The 17219-nt window shown below is 35.6% G+C and overlaps 1 protein-coding gene across 1 annotated transcript; it reads right to left on the bottom strand.

The window, feature by feature from the left end:
- Window positions 1-4359: 4359 nt before the first annotated feature.
- On the bottom strand, window positions 4360-9446 carry LOC143599402 (ethylene-insensitive protein 2.2-like). The gene is made up of 8 exons (XM_077077366.1): window positions 9340-9446; window positions 8368-8889; window positions 8173-8259; window positions 7981-8091; window positions 7673-7888; window positions 7400-7585; window positions 5052-7325; window positions 4360-4955 (listed from the first exon to the last, which is right to left on the bottom strand). The coding sequence occupies exons 2-8, from the start codon at window positions 8614-8616 to the stop codon at window positions 4593-4595; spliced, it is 3486 nt and encodes a 1161-aa protein (XP_076933481.1). The 5' UTR covers window positions 8617-8889; window positions 9340-9446; the 3' UTR covers window positions 4360-4592.
- Between the last annotated feature and the right edge of the window lie 7773 nt (window positions 9447-17219).

Genomic DNA, 17219 nt, shown 5'->3' with positions numbered 1-17219 from the left:
ATTCCACATCATCAAAAGAGTGAGCCATACATGATACACCATTACAACTTTGGGGAAAAGGGGGCGTTAAGGGCGTGGGTGCTGCCTGGTTGGCGGGCGTTAAGGCTCATGGAGCCATTTAGGGTGGGGTTTTCAAGAGGAAAGTATCTTATGGTTAGGGGATTCTTTTCTTTTAATTGATTTCATTGCCCTTAAAAAAAGGGTTAATGAGTACCTCATGCCTACATGATAGTGACATGACAGTAATCTTTAAACTTTTCAGTTACTCAAACACATTTAGTCTAAACAAATTGTTTGCCAGAATTTTGAGTAAAAACCGAATTTTTAATACGTAAAAGAATTTAGTGATGGTAAATATAAAAAAAAAGTTGTAAAACCTGCCTACACAAAAAGATGGTGAAAAAATCATTTATAAAATTTGTGTTGTAGCTTTTATCTACATACATTAAAGTATTGATTTTAATAATTACATACAGATTGTTTCTTATTTCATTTTAAAACTATAGATTCACACAAGATATATCAACTCTCCATAGATCCGTAATAGACATAATTTGCTATGTAATATCATACCATGCTTGTAAGTTGTACCTATCGGTCTACCTGGGCAGGCTGGGCTCCCTTTTGAAAATAAATTGGGCCAAATTTGGGCCACAGCTCTAATCTTGATTTTGCAACTGATATCAGGGCCGTCCAAACCGCTCGTCGCTCGAACTCGCTCGCCACTTGCTCGAAAATTGCTCGGAAAATGCTCGCTCGCTTTTTCGCTCGATTGAAAACGAGCCGCTCTGCTCGGTTCGGTTTGTAAATGAGCCAAGCAACGAGCAAGGGCCTGCTCGGTTCGACTCGGCTCGAATATTTTTAATTTATTTTATATATAATTATATATGAACAAATATATAAATATATAGACAAAACACATAAAATATAAGCTTACAATTACTTTTACCACTTTAAATTTTTCACATTCCGTCAATTTTATAGTTTTATTTGTTCGATTCAAGTTTTTAGAATACTAAAATTTTATTTACATGATCATTATATCTCACTCTAAACTTATTTTTAAATAAAAATTTACAATATATTACATGTTTGTCTAAAAAGTAAAAACTATTAATTTATTTATAAAATATATTATTTATAACCTCAAATTTGTTTCTTATTGAAAAATTTAAAGTGAAAAATAATTAAATAATGCTCGAAATCGCTCGATGTTCGATCGAAAAATGCTCGATTCGATTTTGGCTCGTTTCGGTTTTCGCTCGGTTCGAATTTCAGCTGCTCGGTTCGATTCGGTTGTAAACGAGCCAAGCAACGAGCAACCCTTCGCTCGGTTCGGCTCGGCTCGTGAACAGCCCTAACTGATATGTTTTCAATAAAACTGGGTCTATCTTGGGCCTACTCTGGGCCACATCTCTAATCTTTGCAGGCTACACTGCTGCAGCTGATATGTGAAACAAATAATTTGTATAAAAGCCATAGTTAATTAGTCCTTATAAAATACACTGATCATAAAGAAAATTCCAATCTTATATTTTCAAATCATTTTTAAGGGTGCTTAGCTCGTAAAATATTTGAAAGGCATTAAAATATTATAAAGGAGTCGGAAATAATTCCATCTAAAACTAATGCTGTTTAATTGGTAATTTGTATTTGAAAATATTAATAAGAAGCCAAGTTATTAGATAAATTAAATTTAATTCCATAAAAAGAAGGGTTTAACACTTTAACCCCACCAATTGAGGGTTCTATCGATTGGAATGCTTTTTCATACATTGGTTCGATGATAGAACTAGCTTCAAATGATTGATCGTCTTTCTGGATCTTGGTTGTTTTGTAAGTATCGTGCAAATGATCCAAGCTCAACTCCATTCATTTAACTTAACAAAATAGGGGCTTAAAGTTGACTCGTTTCGAGTTGTATGTGTAAAGTTTGGGCTCAACTCTCTAACTTGAGTTCGTTTCCCTTATGATGTACTAATTATATTATATATATAATATACAATTTTCTTATATTTAACATAATAAATTATTTAGTTAGCTTCATTATTATTATATAGTTTATATGTTTATTATATTATTAAAACAGATATCTAAACTCTTTAATAAAAAACTACAAGTTTTGCCACTTGTCACTCCTACATTAAGCTTCATCATTTATAACAAATTTATAAAAGTAAAATAATAGTTTCCATTATTAGAATTTGTTAATTTAATATTTACTTCCTTTTTTTTTTCAAACAATTGATATTTATAATTAATTATCTTTTACTTTAAAACTGTTTAATGACTATTGTACAATAACTGTATTAATAGTGTTTAACATGTTTATTATTTTCTTGTATACTGATTATTTATTAAATATTGTATTTTCAAGAACTACTCGTGTAATACACGCCTCAAACTAGTAATTCTATAAACTATAAATAACTTGTTTGGGCTCAAAAGGCTAGGGTATTGTAGTAATGAGCATCAATTTAAACTCAAACTCGGCTCAGATCTTTAACGAACCAATAGTAAATAGACACCAAGTGGTACACAAGCATCAATTCAATCTCAAACTCGGATCAATTCAACTTTTAACATTACCAATCTTAGAATATTGCACGGACTTATGACTTGATTCAAACACCTTAGGATCCATTAAAATGTTTTAAATACCATAGATTGAGATCATTCACAAACTTCAATTATCTTCCACTTAATCAACCAAAACATTTACCAATCATATTAAGAAAATACAAAATATCCGAAAATCCCATTGGTACCTTATAAACAAATTTATAATCCACAACATAAGACTTAAACTTGTAATAAAAGTATAATTATATACTCACAATTTTATCCTCGATCTATGTTTGAAACATTATTTATTGTTGTTGGGGGTATGAAGTTGGACTCCATAAGGCGGTGCAGGAGGACCATATTGTTGAGGAATCGTGGCTTCTGCTCGACCACGAGATTTGCCAAAAAGATAACACCCGATAGCCGCTATCAAAAACAGTAGTATCACAGGTAACGATATCACGATGATATACCCCATCAACACCTTTTAATATAAAAATTCCCCTGTTTCAAAAATTAATTGTTGGATATGAATTATAGCATAAGTATGTATCTAAATAAAATAGAATGATCAAAGGAAAAAAAAGAAAGTGAAATAAATTAAATTGAGTTAGACAAAAACAAACCTTGGAATGAAAGGATATGAAATGAAGGTTGTACCTCGGCAGATCTCAAGCAACTGACAAGAGAGAGAGAGTTGAGTAGGTTGGAGATGGGGGAGTTGTGAAGTAAAGATGCTTCTGGACGGGCGTCACACGGTGTTGTCGTGTTTCATAATTAAACTAGATTAATAACTAATGTAACTTTCTTTCATACTAAAAAAAAAGGAAGGAAGCGAAGAAACACCGATATAAACCGGAGTCGAAATGGGCATTTCCACATGGTACTAAAGGATATTGTCGATCGAGTGAACTAGATACTGGAAACTAACAACGTCACGAGCCTCGTTACAGAAAGGGGACTTCCTATAACCAACTTTCAGTATGAGAATCAGTATTGTAAGTTACGAATATAATGAGTGAGTTGAGTTTGGAGAATCTTTTTACTGTTTTGAGAAGTCTCATTATAGTCGAATGTCTGGATTATTATTGTTCCAAGTTACGAAAATATCCGATCTGTTCCCTCTATAACCTACGTGGTGAAGATTGTGGGGAACGTTTTGTGCAAGACTACTATGAATTGGGGTTGTCTTCCCCTTCACAGGTGGTCCTGATGTGTACCTTCTATACAAATGGTGTTACTCTGTTGGGTTTCATTTTTCCTGTACGGTTGTCTGATGCTGAAGGTGGTCCCAATGTGTACCTTCTATACAAATGGTGTTACCCTGTTGTGTTTCACTTTTCCTGTACAGTTGTCTGATGCTGAAGGTGGTCCCGGTGTGCACCTTCTTTTCAGTCATTCAGGTGGCATTTCCAGATTGTTAGTTCCTTAACGGTGTGCGTTTATGAGTTCGTCTCCTTTGGCGTTTTCCTTCCAATAATAATAATTTGATCATTTGGTGATCATCGTTTATCCAGATCAACTCGGACGTGAGACCATATCTCTTCAGAAAGATTAATATGTATTTCTCATTAGTTATTTGTAAATTTGTTAAGTTAATACCAATTTTTAATAGAAAGAGTTTCTAGAAAATCATGAAAGTAATCAACTTATAGATATTGTTATATGTGACTTCTGGATTAAATATATTTGTAAATTCGGGTCATCCATCCAACATACAATTTGGGATCTCAACAAAGATTACTATTCATAGCATATTATCATGTCACCATCTACTAGATAGACATTATTTGGAAGATGACATAGGATGTACATCCACATACTACACTAAATATTTGTTTTAATTTTAACCCGAGACTGAAGGTAAAAAGATTGCATAATGTTGCTTCCAATTCAGTTTATAATCGTTAATGTGTATCCCATAGAAAAAAATTTACAGATCACATAACGACACCAACACATTCATTCATTGTTTTCTTACTCTTTTTCAATCCCACAACTTGTCAACTAACCAAAACTTAAGTCAGTTACACTCCATAACCTACCGGCTTGTTGTAAACACCTTCTGTCACCTTGCTCGACAGCCGCCTCTTGTACCGCTTCAGAACCGACGCCAGGTTCTCTTTTCCTTTCGGGAACGCCACGTCTCCAGCCGCAGTGCCCGTCCGCCCTTTCCTACACGATATTGCAATCTCCACATCCTTCACTATGTCCAATAGACTCCCCGCGGTTGTGCATTTCCCTTTGCTTTGTTTCGCCATTGGCGGTAAAAGACTGGCCGCGGTTTTAGGTGGAGATGTGCGTTGTTGCTGGTACGAACTTGGGAGTTGTAGGCAGAAACACGGGTTCATTGCGGCCCGTGGCTTAGAAAATGCCAGCTCAATTATCCCCTGCAATAATATACAGACAGTCAAAAACCCTAAACCTTAAACCTTAAAACACATGTATAGTCGTTATTAATATAAAATCCTAAATATAAAGATTACCTGAAGACGGTTAAGAACATAAGTATATTTCCCCCAAAGCTCGGGCCGGCTTTCCATAAGTGAAAGCTCGAGAACCCGATGAATGCACCACACGCCAAAGCTTGTGACTAGATCGGCCCGCCAAACGCAACCTTCCCCACAATTGGGAATGGATGTCACTAGGTCGATTTTCATACCCGGGTCACCCACGTGAGCCGCCCCGTTCACTTCCTCGCTCTCGACTTCATAAAGAAACCGCTCCCGAGCGGCTACACGGTCCACGAGGTCCTCGTCAAGACCGCTGTTCTGTTGAAACAACCAATCAGACCCCTCAAGTTTCAACAGCTTCACAATGCAAAGTCTCAAAGATTTCAAAAGATTTGCTTCTAAATCAACTGCGGATCCGGTGTCTTGAGTGTTGATACTCAGCCTACTGTTGTTGGTCTTTTCGGCTACACCAAATTGTTCGAAAGGTTGTCTAGACCAAATGGACCAAGTGTCTGACCCGGAACTCAGCTGGTACGGGCTGACATAACCCGAAGGAGTCCCGGGACCATACATTGGGCCCGTATACATATTCATTTTGCGGCCGAGAGATCCATCTCGGTGAGGAAGCGAGAGCCCGGATATATCAGGCATGCTGTAATACTTCTTTTCGTTAACCGTACTATGAGTTTCAGCCGGGTGATTATAATTACTTCTTTCGGGTTGCATTGAGCTGTTCCTAGACACTACTGGGTCAGGAAAGCCCGGTGGCTTAGCCGGACTGGTCCCATTTTGCAGACCTTTGGTTAAGGAATACGGAGCTTTGTAGTTGGTTGAACCGAACGATGGCGATTTAGGAGCCAACGGGTCTAGTTGGTTCATGTAAGACTTGATTTGATACCCGTGAACCGTAGCAGGCTGATCATCATACCCACTAGAATCTTGTGGGATTCTTAGACCACCGGAAGACGACTGGAGCCGTAAGCTATGATACCGTTTCTCACTTGGGTCCATCACATTGAGGTTTGACCGTTGTGCATACGCGTCCAGTAGTTGCATTTGTGTGGACAATAACGAAGACGGGCTTCGGGCTTGCACGCTCTGCGGCCTTGAAGAGTCGAATAAACTTTTGTTATCCAATTTCAACGCCTTCGGTTTCAGATTCGGGTTCGAGTTCATATTCACCTTAGACTCTATTCCTAGTAACTTATCGAGTTTTCTCGCTTTCGCTTCTTGTGTTGGCTCCCCATGAAAATCAAACAACTGTCCCCAAAATTCATCAAGCACGGCAGCTAACTGTCGCCTTGCAGCCCGACCCAATCCCGCTAGCTTCGACCAACTCCCAGTACCGCTTCCTACATCGTCATGCTTCAAACCGAGACTCTTGAACGACGGTGGACCGTCCGGTCTTACCACATGGTTCAATTCCGGGACAACTTTCACCAGCTCTTCAGGCTGCAAAGTGTTGTTTATTATTTTCTGCTCTTGCTCTTTCTCTTTCACAACCTGTGAATTCCCATGTATACTCAATGTCCTTTCAATCGACTCGGGTTCTTCTTTCTTCAAATCTTCACCAGCTGAAACCTTTACCGGTAATTCCTCCGGTGGCGATGAAACTATAGTTTCAGACGCGTTTTCTTCAATAGTAGCCAGCCCTTTATCTGATTCCATAACTTCTTCAACCAAATTCAAATTCGGTGGAACCGAATAAGACTCGACTGATTCTTCAACTCTGTCATATTCGGATAACGGTTCCTCCACATAATCGGATCCAAAACTTGCAGACTTCAAAGGGGTAACAGCAAGCCAAAGGATCATAAAGAACGAAACACACGCCGTGAGGAGAAGCATAGTATAAGAGCTAGAACTCCATCTAATATTACTCGCCCAATCGCTGCTCCCAAACACCATTTCGATAACAAATATTATTGATAACCCGAGCATCCCAATAAACGTGATCAGCACCATAAACTCGACAAAGCTTGAAACTTTATTCGCACCCATTACCGATCTTGATGTTGCAATCCGGAAAAGAGGGATAACAGAAGACGGAAGCAAAAGGGCGGTCAGGATTTGTGTAAAGATTAGTAGTTGGTATGCGCCCTCTGCCCCAGAATGCCATGAACATAATAATGCAGGAATAACGGAAACAAATCTGATTGCGGAGTGATGATACCAGCCAGGGATATTGAGTTTAAAGAAGTTGTGGACAATGGATTGACCACTGAATTTCCAGGTCAACGCAGTTGTGTGACTTGAAAGCAGGAGGATCAACATTAAAGCAAAGGGTCCAATAAGATTCCTAAATGCCTGCACATAATTATGAGGTTAAATCATATGTTGATTGGTAGTGATTACTTAAAAAGGACAGTTTAGGTATGTACTTGATCCATTAAAGACAATGCATCTTGAAAAGTAAGCAAGTCAAGTCCACTACTGTAGAAAACATTTGCAGCTGAGTTCATCACAACATAATTCACCATAAAAATGCCACTAAAAACACCAGAGATAGCAAAAAGATGATCAAGACACGCGTTCTCTTTTGAAACCGGTTCGGACCCCTGCATTTGCTGAAAACAGAACAAAACCAAACCGTAATTAATCATAAAAATCAAGTGAACAGGTAAATTTAATGAAATCTTTTAAGTATCATGTACCTGCACAAAAGATGAATGAAGATAAAAATGATGAGGCATCATGCTTGCGCCGAGAAGACTGATCAATGCGAACACACTTTCCCCGCTGAACGTTATTAGCATACCACCACCGACAGAGAGTGATGTATCGGGTTGACCCATGAGCACACCAAACAGGTAACAAACTAAAGTGAAGCTTGCCAAGTACACGCACATAAACTTTGCTTTACCGGTCTCCTGAAACAAGAAGTAAATTACAATTTGACACCAAATTAGGCGTTACTTCATATACAAAGAATCAAGAAAATAAGATAACGGGCCGGGCATACCAACAAACCGGAGAAAAGAGGGAATAGAAATACATCCAAAGAAGTCAACAAGACACAAGTGAACAAGCTCATGCCAAACATCAGATGAAGCGCGTGTGCGATGCCCAAAATCTATCACAATAGGTGCATTTACAAATATGTTAAATTATATATTTGCATAGAAAGATCCATGTAACGAATCATATACGGTACCATAGAAAGATCGAGAGCAATCATGGATAGTTCGGCTTGAATCCCTAAAAAGATACACATGACCGTGTAGTACTCCGAGCTGCATATCTACAGATTTAGCAACAAAGATCGCGACTTCATTAAACCCGTAATCCAAAAAAAATTTATTGTGTAAATAAATGATAATAATTAATAACTAGTTATTTAGTTAATTACCTGGGCAAGATCTCTTCCAGTGACCACAGTGATACAAGCTGAAAGGTATTGACAGAGGACAGCAGCCAAACTAAAAACAAACATCAGTAACATAAGGTCATACCCGAAACGGGCCCCACCTTCGACGGCTGCAACCCATTTTCCGGGATCAACATAACCAATCGCCACGAAAAGGACCGGTACGACAGCAGGAAACAATCTTTGTGACATGTTGGATACGGGTTTAGCGATTAACGCCTCGGATTCCATTTCACAAACTTTAAAACCAAAAAAGATTGAATTTTTCGGCCGGCCGGATGATCAATCAAAGATTTTGAACCCAACAACACCTAATAATTTGGAACAAGGAAATTGAAGCATCTAAAATTCATGGCAGAAAGTAATGTCACGTGAAAACTGTTGGTGTCTTGAGATTTTGACTCAAGATGTCACAATCAAAACCACTCTCTTGATGTCTTATGAACTAGTTACATCTGCCCATCACATGAGCATTCTGTGATATGTCTGATTGATCAAGATCCTCTGTAATATATACACAAAAAAACAAAACATCATCAACAAAAATATGATACCAAAACTGAAAGATTTATTTACATATGATAACACATATCTCAAAAGCGTTATTTGTATATTAAAAACAGTCAAATTCATCAAGAAACAAATACCAAGATAATAAAACCTATAAATAAACCCTTAATACCAAAAATAACACATTTCCATATGTCAAAGAAACCAGTCAAACAAGATCAAAACTATTTATATAAACATCACTAGAACATATTCATATATAAGATACAAACCCCATAAAACTCAAAAATCCAAATTTTAAGATGATCCATAAAACTAAAACCTGGGATCTATTGTGTTGCATAAAATGATTATAAAAAACTCAACTTTTAACAAACCAATAACATGAAGAAGAATAAAAAGTCAAGCAGGTATAATAAACTATAAACTATAAAATATAAATACCTTTTAATTATTGGTGTTACAAGTTACAACAAAAGCATCATCTTTCTTGAAGTTAACTTTGTGGGTTCAGAGCAGAACAGAGCAGATTTAAGTTTAAAGATGTACAAGAGAGATGGATGGTGGTGACAGATAGATACAAATGATTGTATGTATGTATATGTAAGACAGGGTAAAGAAGGTATTATTATTATCTTGTATTCGGAGAAAGGAGGCAACTCAGCCTATGGGAAAGAGAGGTGGCGATGAATATCTTCCACTTGCCACTTTAAAAAGAGTGTAGCTTTTTAGGTTTTAGGGCACGAGTATATCGAATTCAGCAATTTATATATATAATTTTTTTATATCTTTGTCTACGTGTACTATAATAATTTATATAATTGTTATATGTTTGTTCTACCTAGCTCATTTTCATAATTAATTGGTGCCAATTGGCTGGAGTTAAATGATTAGGATTAATTTTGTTTACATGGTGGATAAGTTTAGCCATGGGTTGTTTCGGGTTAATATGGCGGTTTTCTGTATTAACGTGTTTACTTTGATACATTATTTTTTGAGTTTAGGCTTGGAGTTGTCAGATATTTATATCGGTGTATGATGGTTAAAAATAAATGAGATATGAGTTTTGGTTGCATTGTGGATACGTGTTTAGCTAAATGGACGGTCCACGTGTTGGTCTGATTACATTTATGATCGTTAGGTTTTTTTATGTTGAAATATAAAGGTGTTGGATACGTTATGGGAAAATATTAAATGGTTGTGACGTTATGTTGTTTAAGGGCGATTAGATAAACAACATTTAGCAAATTTTGCATGTGAGGGTATTATAGCGTTCGTTGATCAATAGGATTGTACAAGTGTTGAGGCATGTTGCAGGTTTACGTGTTTTGATTTTATTTTACAAACTTTTGAGGACGCTAATTTGGTTGGTTGTTTAGCGCACCATAACACAATCGGATTTAATAATAGTTGTTTTATAAACAATAACGTATACGTGTAAATATATTATTTTAGACTAGAAATATAAATTATATTTTCAAGTCAAACTGGTACCCATTGGTACGTGATCAACCCTTTTGGGCTTCTTCTTTGTTTTTTTTTTTTTTTTTTGGGGGGGGGGGGAACCGGGAGAGAGGTAAGCTAGTAACAGAGAGAGTCTGCGAACCTAATTTTTTTCGTAAGCAAATAGCAACGACACACACCTATTTTATTTTTTGCTTAATTTAATTTATTTGTTCAATTTTAAAAAAATATTGAAAGCCACTTGCCTACGTGACAGTTACATATTCAATTTTAGTTAAATCACTATACGGCCTAAATCTACGATCCAACCGTTAAAAACAGTTTTTCAAACTATAAATTTTAACCCAAACAGTATAAAATCGAAGTTATACAAAGTTGTACTTGTACCGGTCTATTACTTCAATTTAATTGGTTGAACCGGCTTCAACTATTTAGATATTCCCTTTAAACAAACATGTCAAACGTTTTAAATTAAATAGTATCGCTATAAAAAGCAAAACAGAATAATACTATTTAAGCTTAAGAAAAATGTTGAATTTTCATCAAAGCATATTGGAAATCGCAATTGGTTTTAGTAGAACAAAGAATATAATATTTATTATTAATATTCCAAGTCATATGATCTGATGATAGTGCTATAAATAGTTTTAACATTATTAATGTTGTATACAGCCGTTTTTCACGACATACGTTTTATAAAATTGGAGTATTTCGTCTTTGAAAAAATGTATATATATATTTTTTTTGTCGTGTAACGTTTAATTTATCCTGTTTCATATCGTTAATTATATTTTGACATTCTTTTATTTATTTTATTTTTTTGAATAAAATAGTCACACGTCCATAAATTTACACATTTGTTTACAATAGGTTTGAATCCTCATGACTTTTGAGTCAACGGTTTTCTTAACATCTCGATACCAACGATAAGTATACCCTTTGAACGATATTCACATGATATAAAATAAATGATAATTGTACTTGTAAAACAAATTTCCGTTCATTCATGTATTTTTAAGAGAAATCAAGATTAAACAAAAATAAAAAGAGAATGTGTTTTTTACCTTTCATTTTTTTATTTTATCATTGTCTGGTTTACATTGATGTTGTTCTAGACTTCTGGTTATTAGTTTCCAAGGGGATATCATCCATGTCCGGTGATGTGTGAGCTAGGTAATCACTACCTTGATCCCTTTGGATTAATGACATATTTGTATAAGGCTAAGGGTAGTGGGGCTTGGTTGAGCCCAAGTGATCCAATATATTTGCGCCACGTAGGCGTTGATGTGGCACAAGATCAACCCCTCAACTAAGCCTCAGAGGGTGTAGTGGTCTAGGTGATCAGGGGCTTGATTGATTTTTTTTATTTATTATTTTTTTTGTTATACACACAAATATAAATTAAAATACTTCATTAAAATATATATAAAAAGGAAAATAAAAAGAAAAATAAAAAGGAAAATAAAAAAATACATATAAATAGCGCTTTTATTTTTGTGTTGTCAATTCCTTCCGAATACGTTCTTTTTCTTCCTCCATTAGCGCTTGGTCGTATAGCGGTAGATGGCTAAAGTCTTTGGCTAGAAAAGCCAAACTCTTGAAACGGTTTCTTTTGTGTCGAGTTTCACCAATCGAGAGGAGACCACTTGACAATTCCTTAATTTCTTTTTTATAGTCGCCATCAACAACCGTTTTTTCCCACGATCCCTACCGGAGGGTGGCTACAACCTTGGTCTTTCAAATGACCTTCGGACAAGTTTAGGTCGAAGTTAATTTGATTCTCCGACCCGCTCGAAGAGACGTATGTGCCGGACGCACTAGTTTTTGTACGTTTTGCCCCATCGCCCAGGTCCTCCGCACATAGTTCAATCCATTTCGAGCAATTTCTTAACACCTCCCACAAGTAGCCCTCGTCAAACGTCTTCACCACCCCGTACCTCCTCAGCACCTCTTGTTTCCATTCTTCACATGTGAATTGGTAAACCACGAGATCATCGGACCCACTCAGCCGCATTCGGTTAGCATTGCAGTTATGTATGTTGGTAAACAATCCTACATATTTACGAGTATCGGTCCACCGACCCGATATCATATTATCGGTACGAGCCCTACTCCCCACTTGATCATAAAAACATTCCCGAACCTTGGCCCAAAAAACTCTAGCTTTTTGAAAGTCGGCTTCAAATAACAAAAAATGTAATAAGTACACACAAAACTTAAAAGATATATTAAACAATAAAATTCACGAAATAATTTACCCGTGTTCCGATCTTGGGATATTTCAATCCAAGCTTTCGCCAACGCAAGCTTCTCTTCTTTAGACCACGGAGTAGACTTCCGCTTCTCCGGTTCCGAAGGACCATCCGCTTCGCCGGTCTTCTTCCCTTTTTTTGTGGGATCGTTTTGCCGGCTCCGGTTGCGTTTTCGGGACCGAATAACCGGGTTGTGACATCTCAATGAACTCTTGAAACGATTCGTCGTCCATGTAGTTCAATCCCTCGGGAAATTGAGTGTCGTTGATGTTGATATTACCGTAACCCCAACCCGACATAGTTTGTAACTTGATAGATTCTTAAATTATTAGTGAGAAATGTAGTGAGAATGGTGTGTTATTGTTATAAAATGTGGTAGTTATTTATAATGAGTTTGTAAAAAAAACAAATTAAAATAGCCCAACGGCTATTTTTTTAAAAACCAAAACCTCCCAACGGCTAGTTAGCCCCGCGGTTCCAGCCACGGCGGCCAACCGCACCCCCGATCACCTGAGGGGTGTAGCGGTGTTCGCGAGCCACGTAGGCGGCCGCACCCCCGATCACCCCCCACTACCCTCAGCCTAAGGTGATCATAGTCCTTGAACAAAAAAAACATGGACATGGTGTATAAGTGGTTTCTTTTGGTTAAGAGAAACGTTAGTGGAGCAACTCCGGACAAAATAATTGAAAAGAGGATGTAAAGTGGGTTGGTTAACATATGCTTAAATTTCTACAAATTGATTATCTCTTAAACTCATTAAGATCTTAAGTTCTAAAATGAGCTTATCACACAAGATTAGCATCTTTCTAGTTCTACAACATATACGTTTTATGCTTCGATCACTTATGCATTAACATTAACAAACTTGAATTTGAAAATATAAAAGTTTACATGGATTTGTAGATGAAAATAAACATGCCACAACGGCATACTTAAAACTGTATTTTACCTTAAAAGTTTTGAAAAAAGAAGGCCCCTGTTAGGGATGATTTAGTTAGAGATGTTTTGTGTGTTGTTCTTAAACGGACATGGATTTCTGCTAAAAAGGAGACCCCGGTTAACTTTCTCACGGATCCTCTTGAATGGAGGTCTACTTTACGACCAACTGATATTCTTGTGTTCGGGTGGGCAGGGGGGAAACACGCTTGTGTGGATCTTACAGGAGTGTCTCCTCTTGTTGGGCTCAGGGACCGTGGGTTTGTTGTGGGTCAGGCTGCGTTAAAGGCTGAATCAGACAAAGTTGTTAAACACGAGAAAGCTTGTTTAGAGAATCAACATGTATTTCTCCCATTTGCTTTTGATACATTTGGTTTCCTGGCTCCAGAGGCTGTAAATTTTTTGAGTAGGGTTCAAGCGTGTCGTACACGGAACCTCTTCAACTCCTAGGTCTCAAAGCTTCGTTTTTAGTAGGATGGGCTTTGCTATTCAAAAGGGGGTAGCGGCGCAGCTTGTTGCCCGTTTGCCTGCCACTTTATTGTAAACGTTTTCTAGAAATGGAAGTTAATTTATTTTTAAAAAAAAAAAGAACTAAAAGGAGAACTATACTCGCATAACATAACATAACATAATTATTTACAAAAAATGGAGTTATGTATTTTATTTATGGGGGGGGGGGTGAATACGGTGCTGTGAGACGTGTAACCTTACACGTAAAACCAATCAAAACTACATAGATTTTATTAAAAATCTCTATTTAGTGAAAATACTTTCCATATTAACAAAAATTCCATGTATTGATTTACAGCCTGTCCATTATTTTGTGCTTCAGAAGTTGAAAATATGTCAACTCTTTCATCCTAAAAATTCATTGTCTCAAGAGAAAAATAATTAATTTGGCTATTAAGTATTAAAAAAACAAAGTTTTTGCAGGTTTTTTAAGATGGAATTTTAATGATGTTATTTTTTGTATTTATTGTATAAATATGCTTTTCATTTATTTATTATCGAGCTATTATATGTAACCTCATTGTGAATACATTAATTATATTCAAAGGAAAAATATAATAATTCAAGAACGTCAAGCCAATTATGTACGAGCTAATCCAAAAAATTAAAAACCGAGTTATGTTTTGTGGTAGAATTTAGGTAAACTTAAGAAAAAAATTGTTTTGAACATTCACGATTACATATAAAGATTATCATAAAAGGGAAAGGTGTTTTAGTTAAATGATTAAACTACGTAGTTTTAATTGGTTTTACGTGTAATGTTACACGTCTCACACCACCGGATTCACTTTCCTCTTTATTTATATAAATAACCACTTTGAGTTTAAACTCACTTGTTCGATTATTGTCATTAGTGCTCTTGTTTTTGCTTGATCCTCCATTGGATAAAGTTAACATTTTATTTGGTGTATTGTTTCGTAAAAGTATTTTTCTAATTAATAAAAAGAGTCCAAAAAATTATTTAATAATATAATAAAAGCACCAAAAAGTATAAAGTGATGTGGTGTAAAGTTTTTCATAAAATTTATACATCTTCAATAGAATAAATGTTTAACCAAAGGCAAAAGGTGTTTCCCACCAACAGTTTCGTGGATGCCAAAATTATTTTTCTCCTATTTTCAGTCAAATTTGGTGTGTTTATCCCCATGAAACTTAAATAAATTACAAAAATATATGAGCAGCCCCCCTCCTTTTCTATCGTTCAACTTGTTTTTATGTTACATAAATGTCAATGTTTCATAAAGTGACGTAACAGTATTATTATTATTATTATTATTATTATTATTATTATTATTATATAATAAAGCTCAAAACCCCAAATTAAAACGGTATACGGAAAGTTGCTTCCAAAGTCCCGAATATTTTGGTGTCGGTACCAAAATAAAGGAATGGAGCTCTTGACATCCCAATCTCCCGTTCTCCTGCTTTTAGCTCTCCATTTTACTTTCTTTCTTGATAGGTATGGACTTCCCACAAATTCATCCTCTTCATCCCGATTATTCCTCCTAGTCATCTCAATATTTGTTACGGACTCAAAAGACTAGTCTGATAGGTGAGGGAACTCATTGACTTATAAACTCCACATCAGTTGTCCATACAACCGATTTGGGACAAGTCTCATACATTGCAATGGTTTCAGTCCATAACAATATCGTCCACGTGCCCGCTAAAATCCATCCCGCCCTCATCAAAAGCTCCATTTTGTGTACCCTAAACAATCGACCATGTTTTATGAATAATAGCTTTAAGCTACTCTTTCTAGTAAAAGAAGATGCAAAATAATGGTCTTCCGTTACTCTTTCTAGTACCTTTCTTATATTATTTTCATGAAGATGTTAAACGTGCCCTTTTAAAGAATTTTTTTATTCTTTTTAAAACATGTTTAGTCAAAACGATCCACGTTTTAAAATTATTACGTGACATACGCGTTCATGAGTGGAAACTGGAAAGGACAAAAAAGAAAATGCACTTGTCAAAGTTTACTTTCACTAATTATTGGTTTTGTAAATTTTTTTAAATATTTGTTGTTGTTTTTGTATACCAAACTTTTTTAAACTTGTTTTATAGTCATGTCATCATTTTAGTTGTTATCATTTTAAACTATTCATACTAGAATTTCTTAAATTTTCTTTAACTTGAAAAATGCCTTCATATATGTTCTCTTTAAAAATGATATTATCTTAAATGGTTTATGCATTGTTGATTATAACGGTGCATCCCGTATCGTTATATAACGATGAGTCTAACGTCATATAACAGCGCTTCCAAACTTTCAGTTGTATTTTTATCAAACGATTCTTTAGACAGTGTTTATGATTACAATGATGTGTTCAATGTTCTAGGTGTGACTCCTAACTATAGTTACTTTTGATTAGGCAAACATTCTTCCAAGTTATATTATAATGATATTACAATGATGCGTATAACTCATTAGAACAGTAAGCCTAGCTTAAACTGAACTCAAAACACACAACTTAAATTGTCATTGTAATCAAATCTGCAACCAAATCATGATATCATAAAAACAACACCAAAAAACCATAAAGCATGGTGGTTTTATTAATTGAAACCAGAATTAATCTTCACTAAAACAAAAGATGACAAGCATCCAATGATGATAATAAAACAAATTAAAAGATAATGGCTTAGATGTGGAGGTGACAATATTAGGGCCACCGGATGTTTGTGATAGATGATGGAGGGGTCTATCAAAATTCATTGTGAGAATATTATTAGATATGACATTAAATACGTAGCACTAATACTTATAAAACTACAAGAAGTTTTAGCCTTAGGCATAGCCATAGCGATAGCAATATTAGGTCATGTAAAATGATATCTTTTTCTATAAGATTGAGAGTTTGAGTCTCCGAAGAATTTTATTTAAGAATAAAATAATAGTTTATTTGTTAGACATTAAAAAATAACTATAAAGCTTTTATTTTGTTTTTCAATTTTATTAAATCTACGTCAACAACTTACCTAATCCACTTCTTTCGTTATATATCTTTTTATTTCTTTGGTTTTAGTTATGTACGGTTTGTATGTCGTTTGTTTTGTAGACAAGGATCTCCCTATAATCGACTTATCTGCTCCCACGAGAAGACTAAGGTTTGCATATATGTCATCATCTCTAGAGGCTACCAACAGTTTTGTTATTT

This window comes from Bidens hawaiensis, unplaced genomic scaffold, assembly GCF_021521415.1.
Source record: "Bidens hawaiensis isolate Kalapana, Puna unplaced genomic scaffold, B.hawaiensis_p1.1 tig00052138_1, whole genome shotgun sequence".
Classification (NCBI taxonomy): domain Eukaryota; kingdom Viridiplantae; phylum Streptophyta; class Magnoliopsida; order Asterales; family Asteraceae; genus Bidens; species Bidens hawaiensis.
Note: the sequence above shows the minus strand (reverse complement) of the source record. Positions and strands in the feature narration are given on the sequence as shown.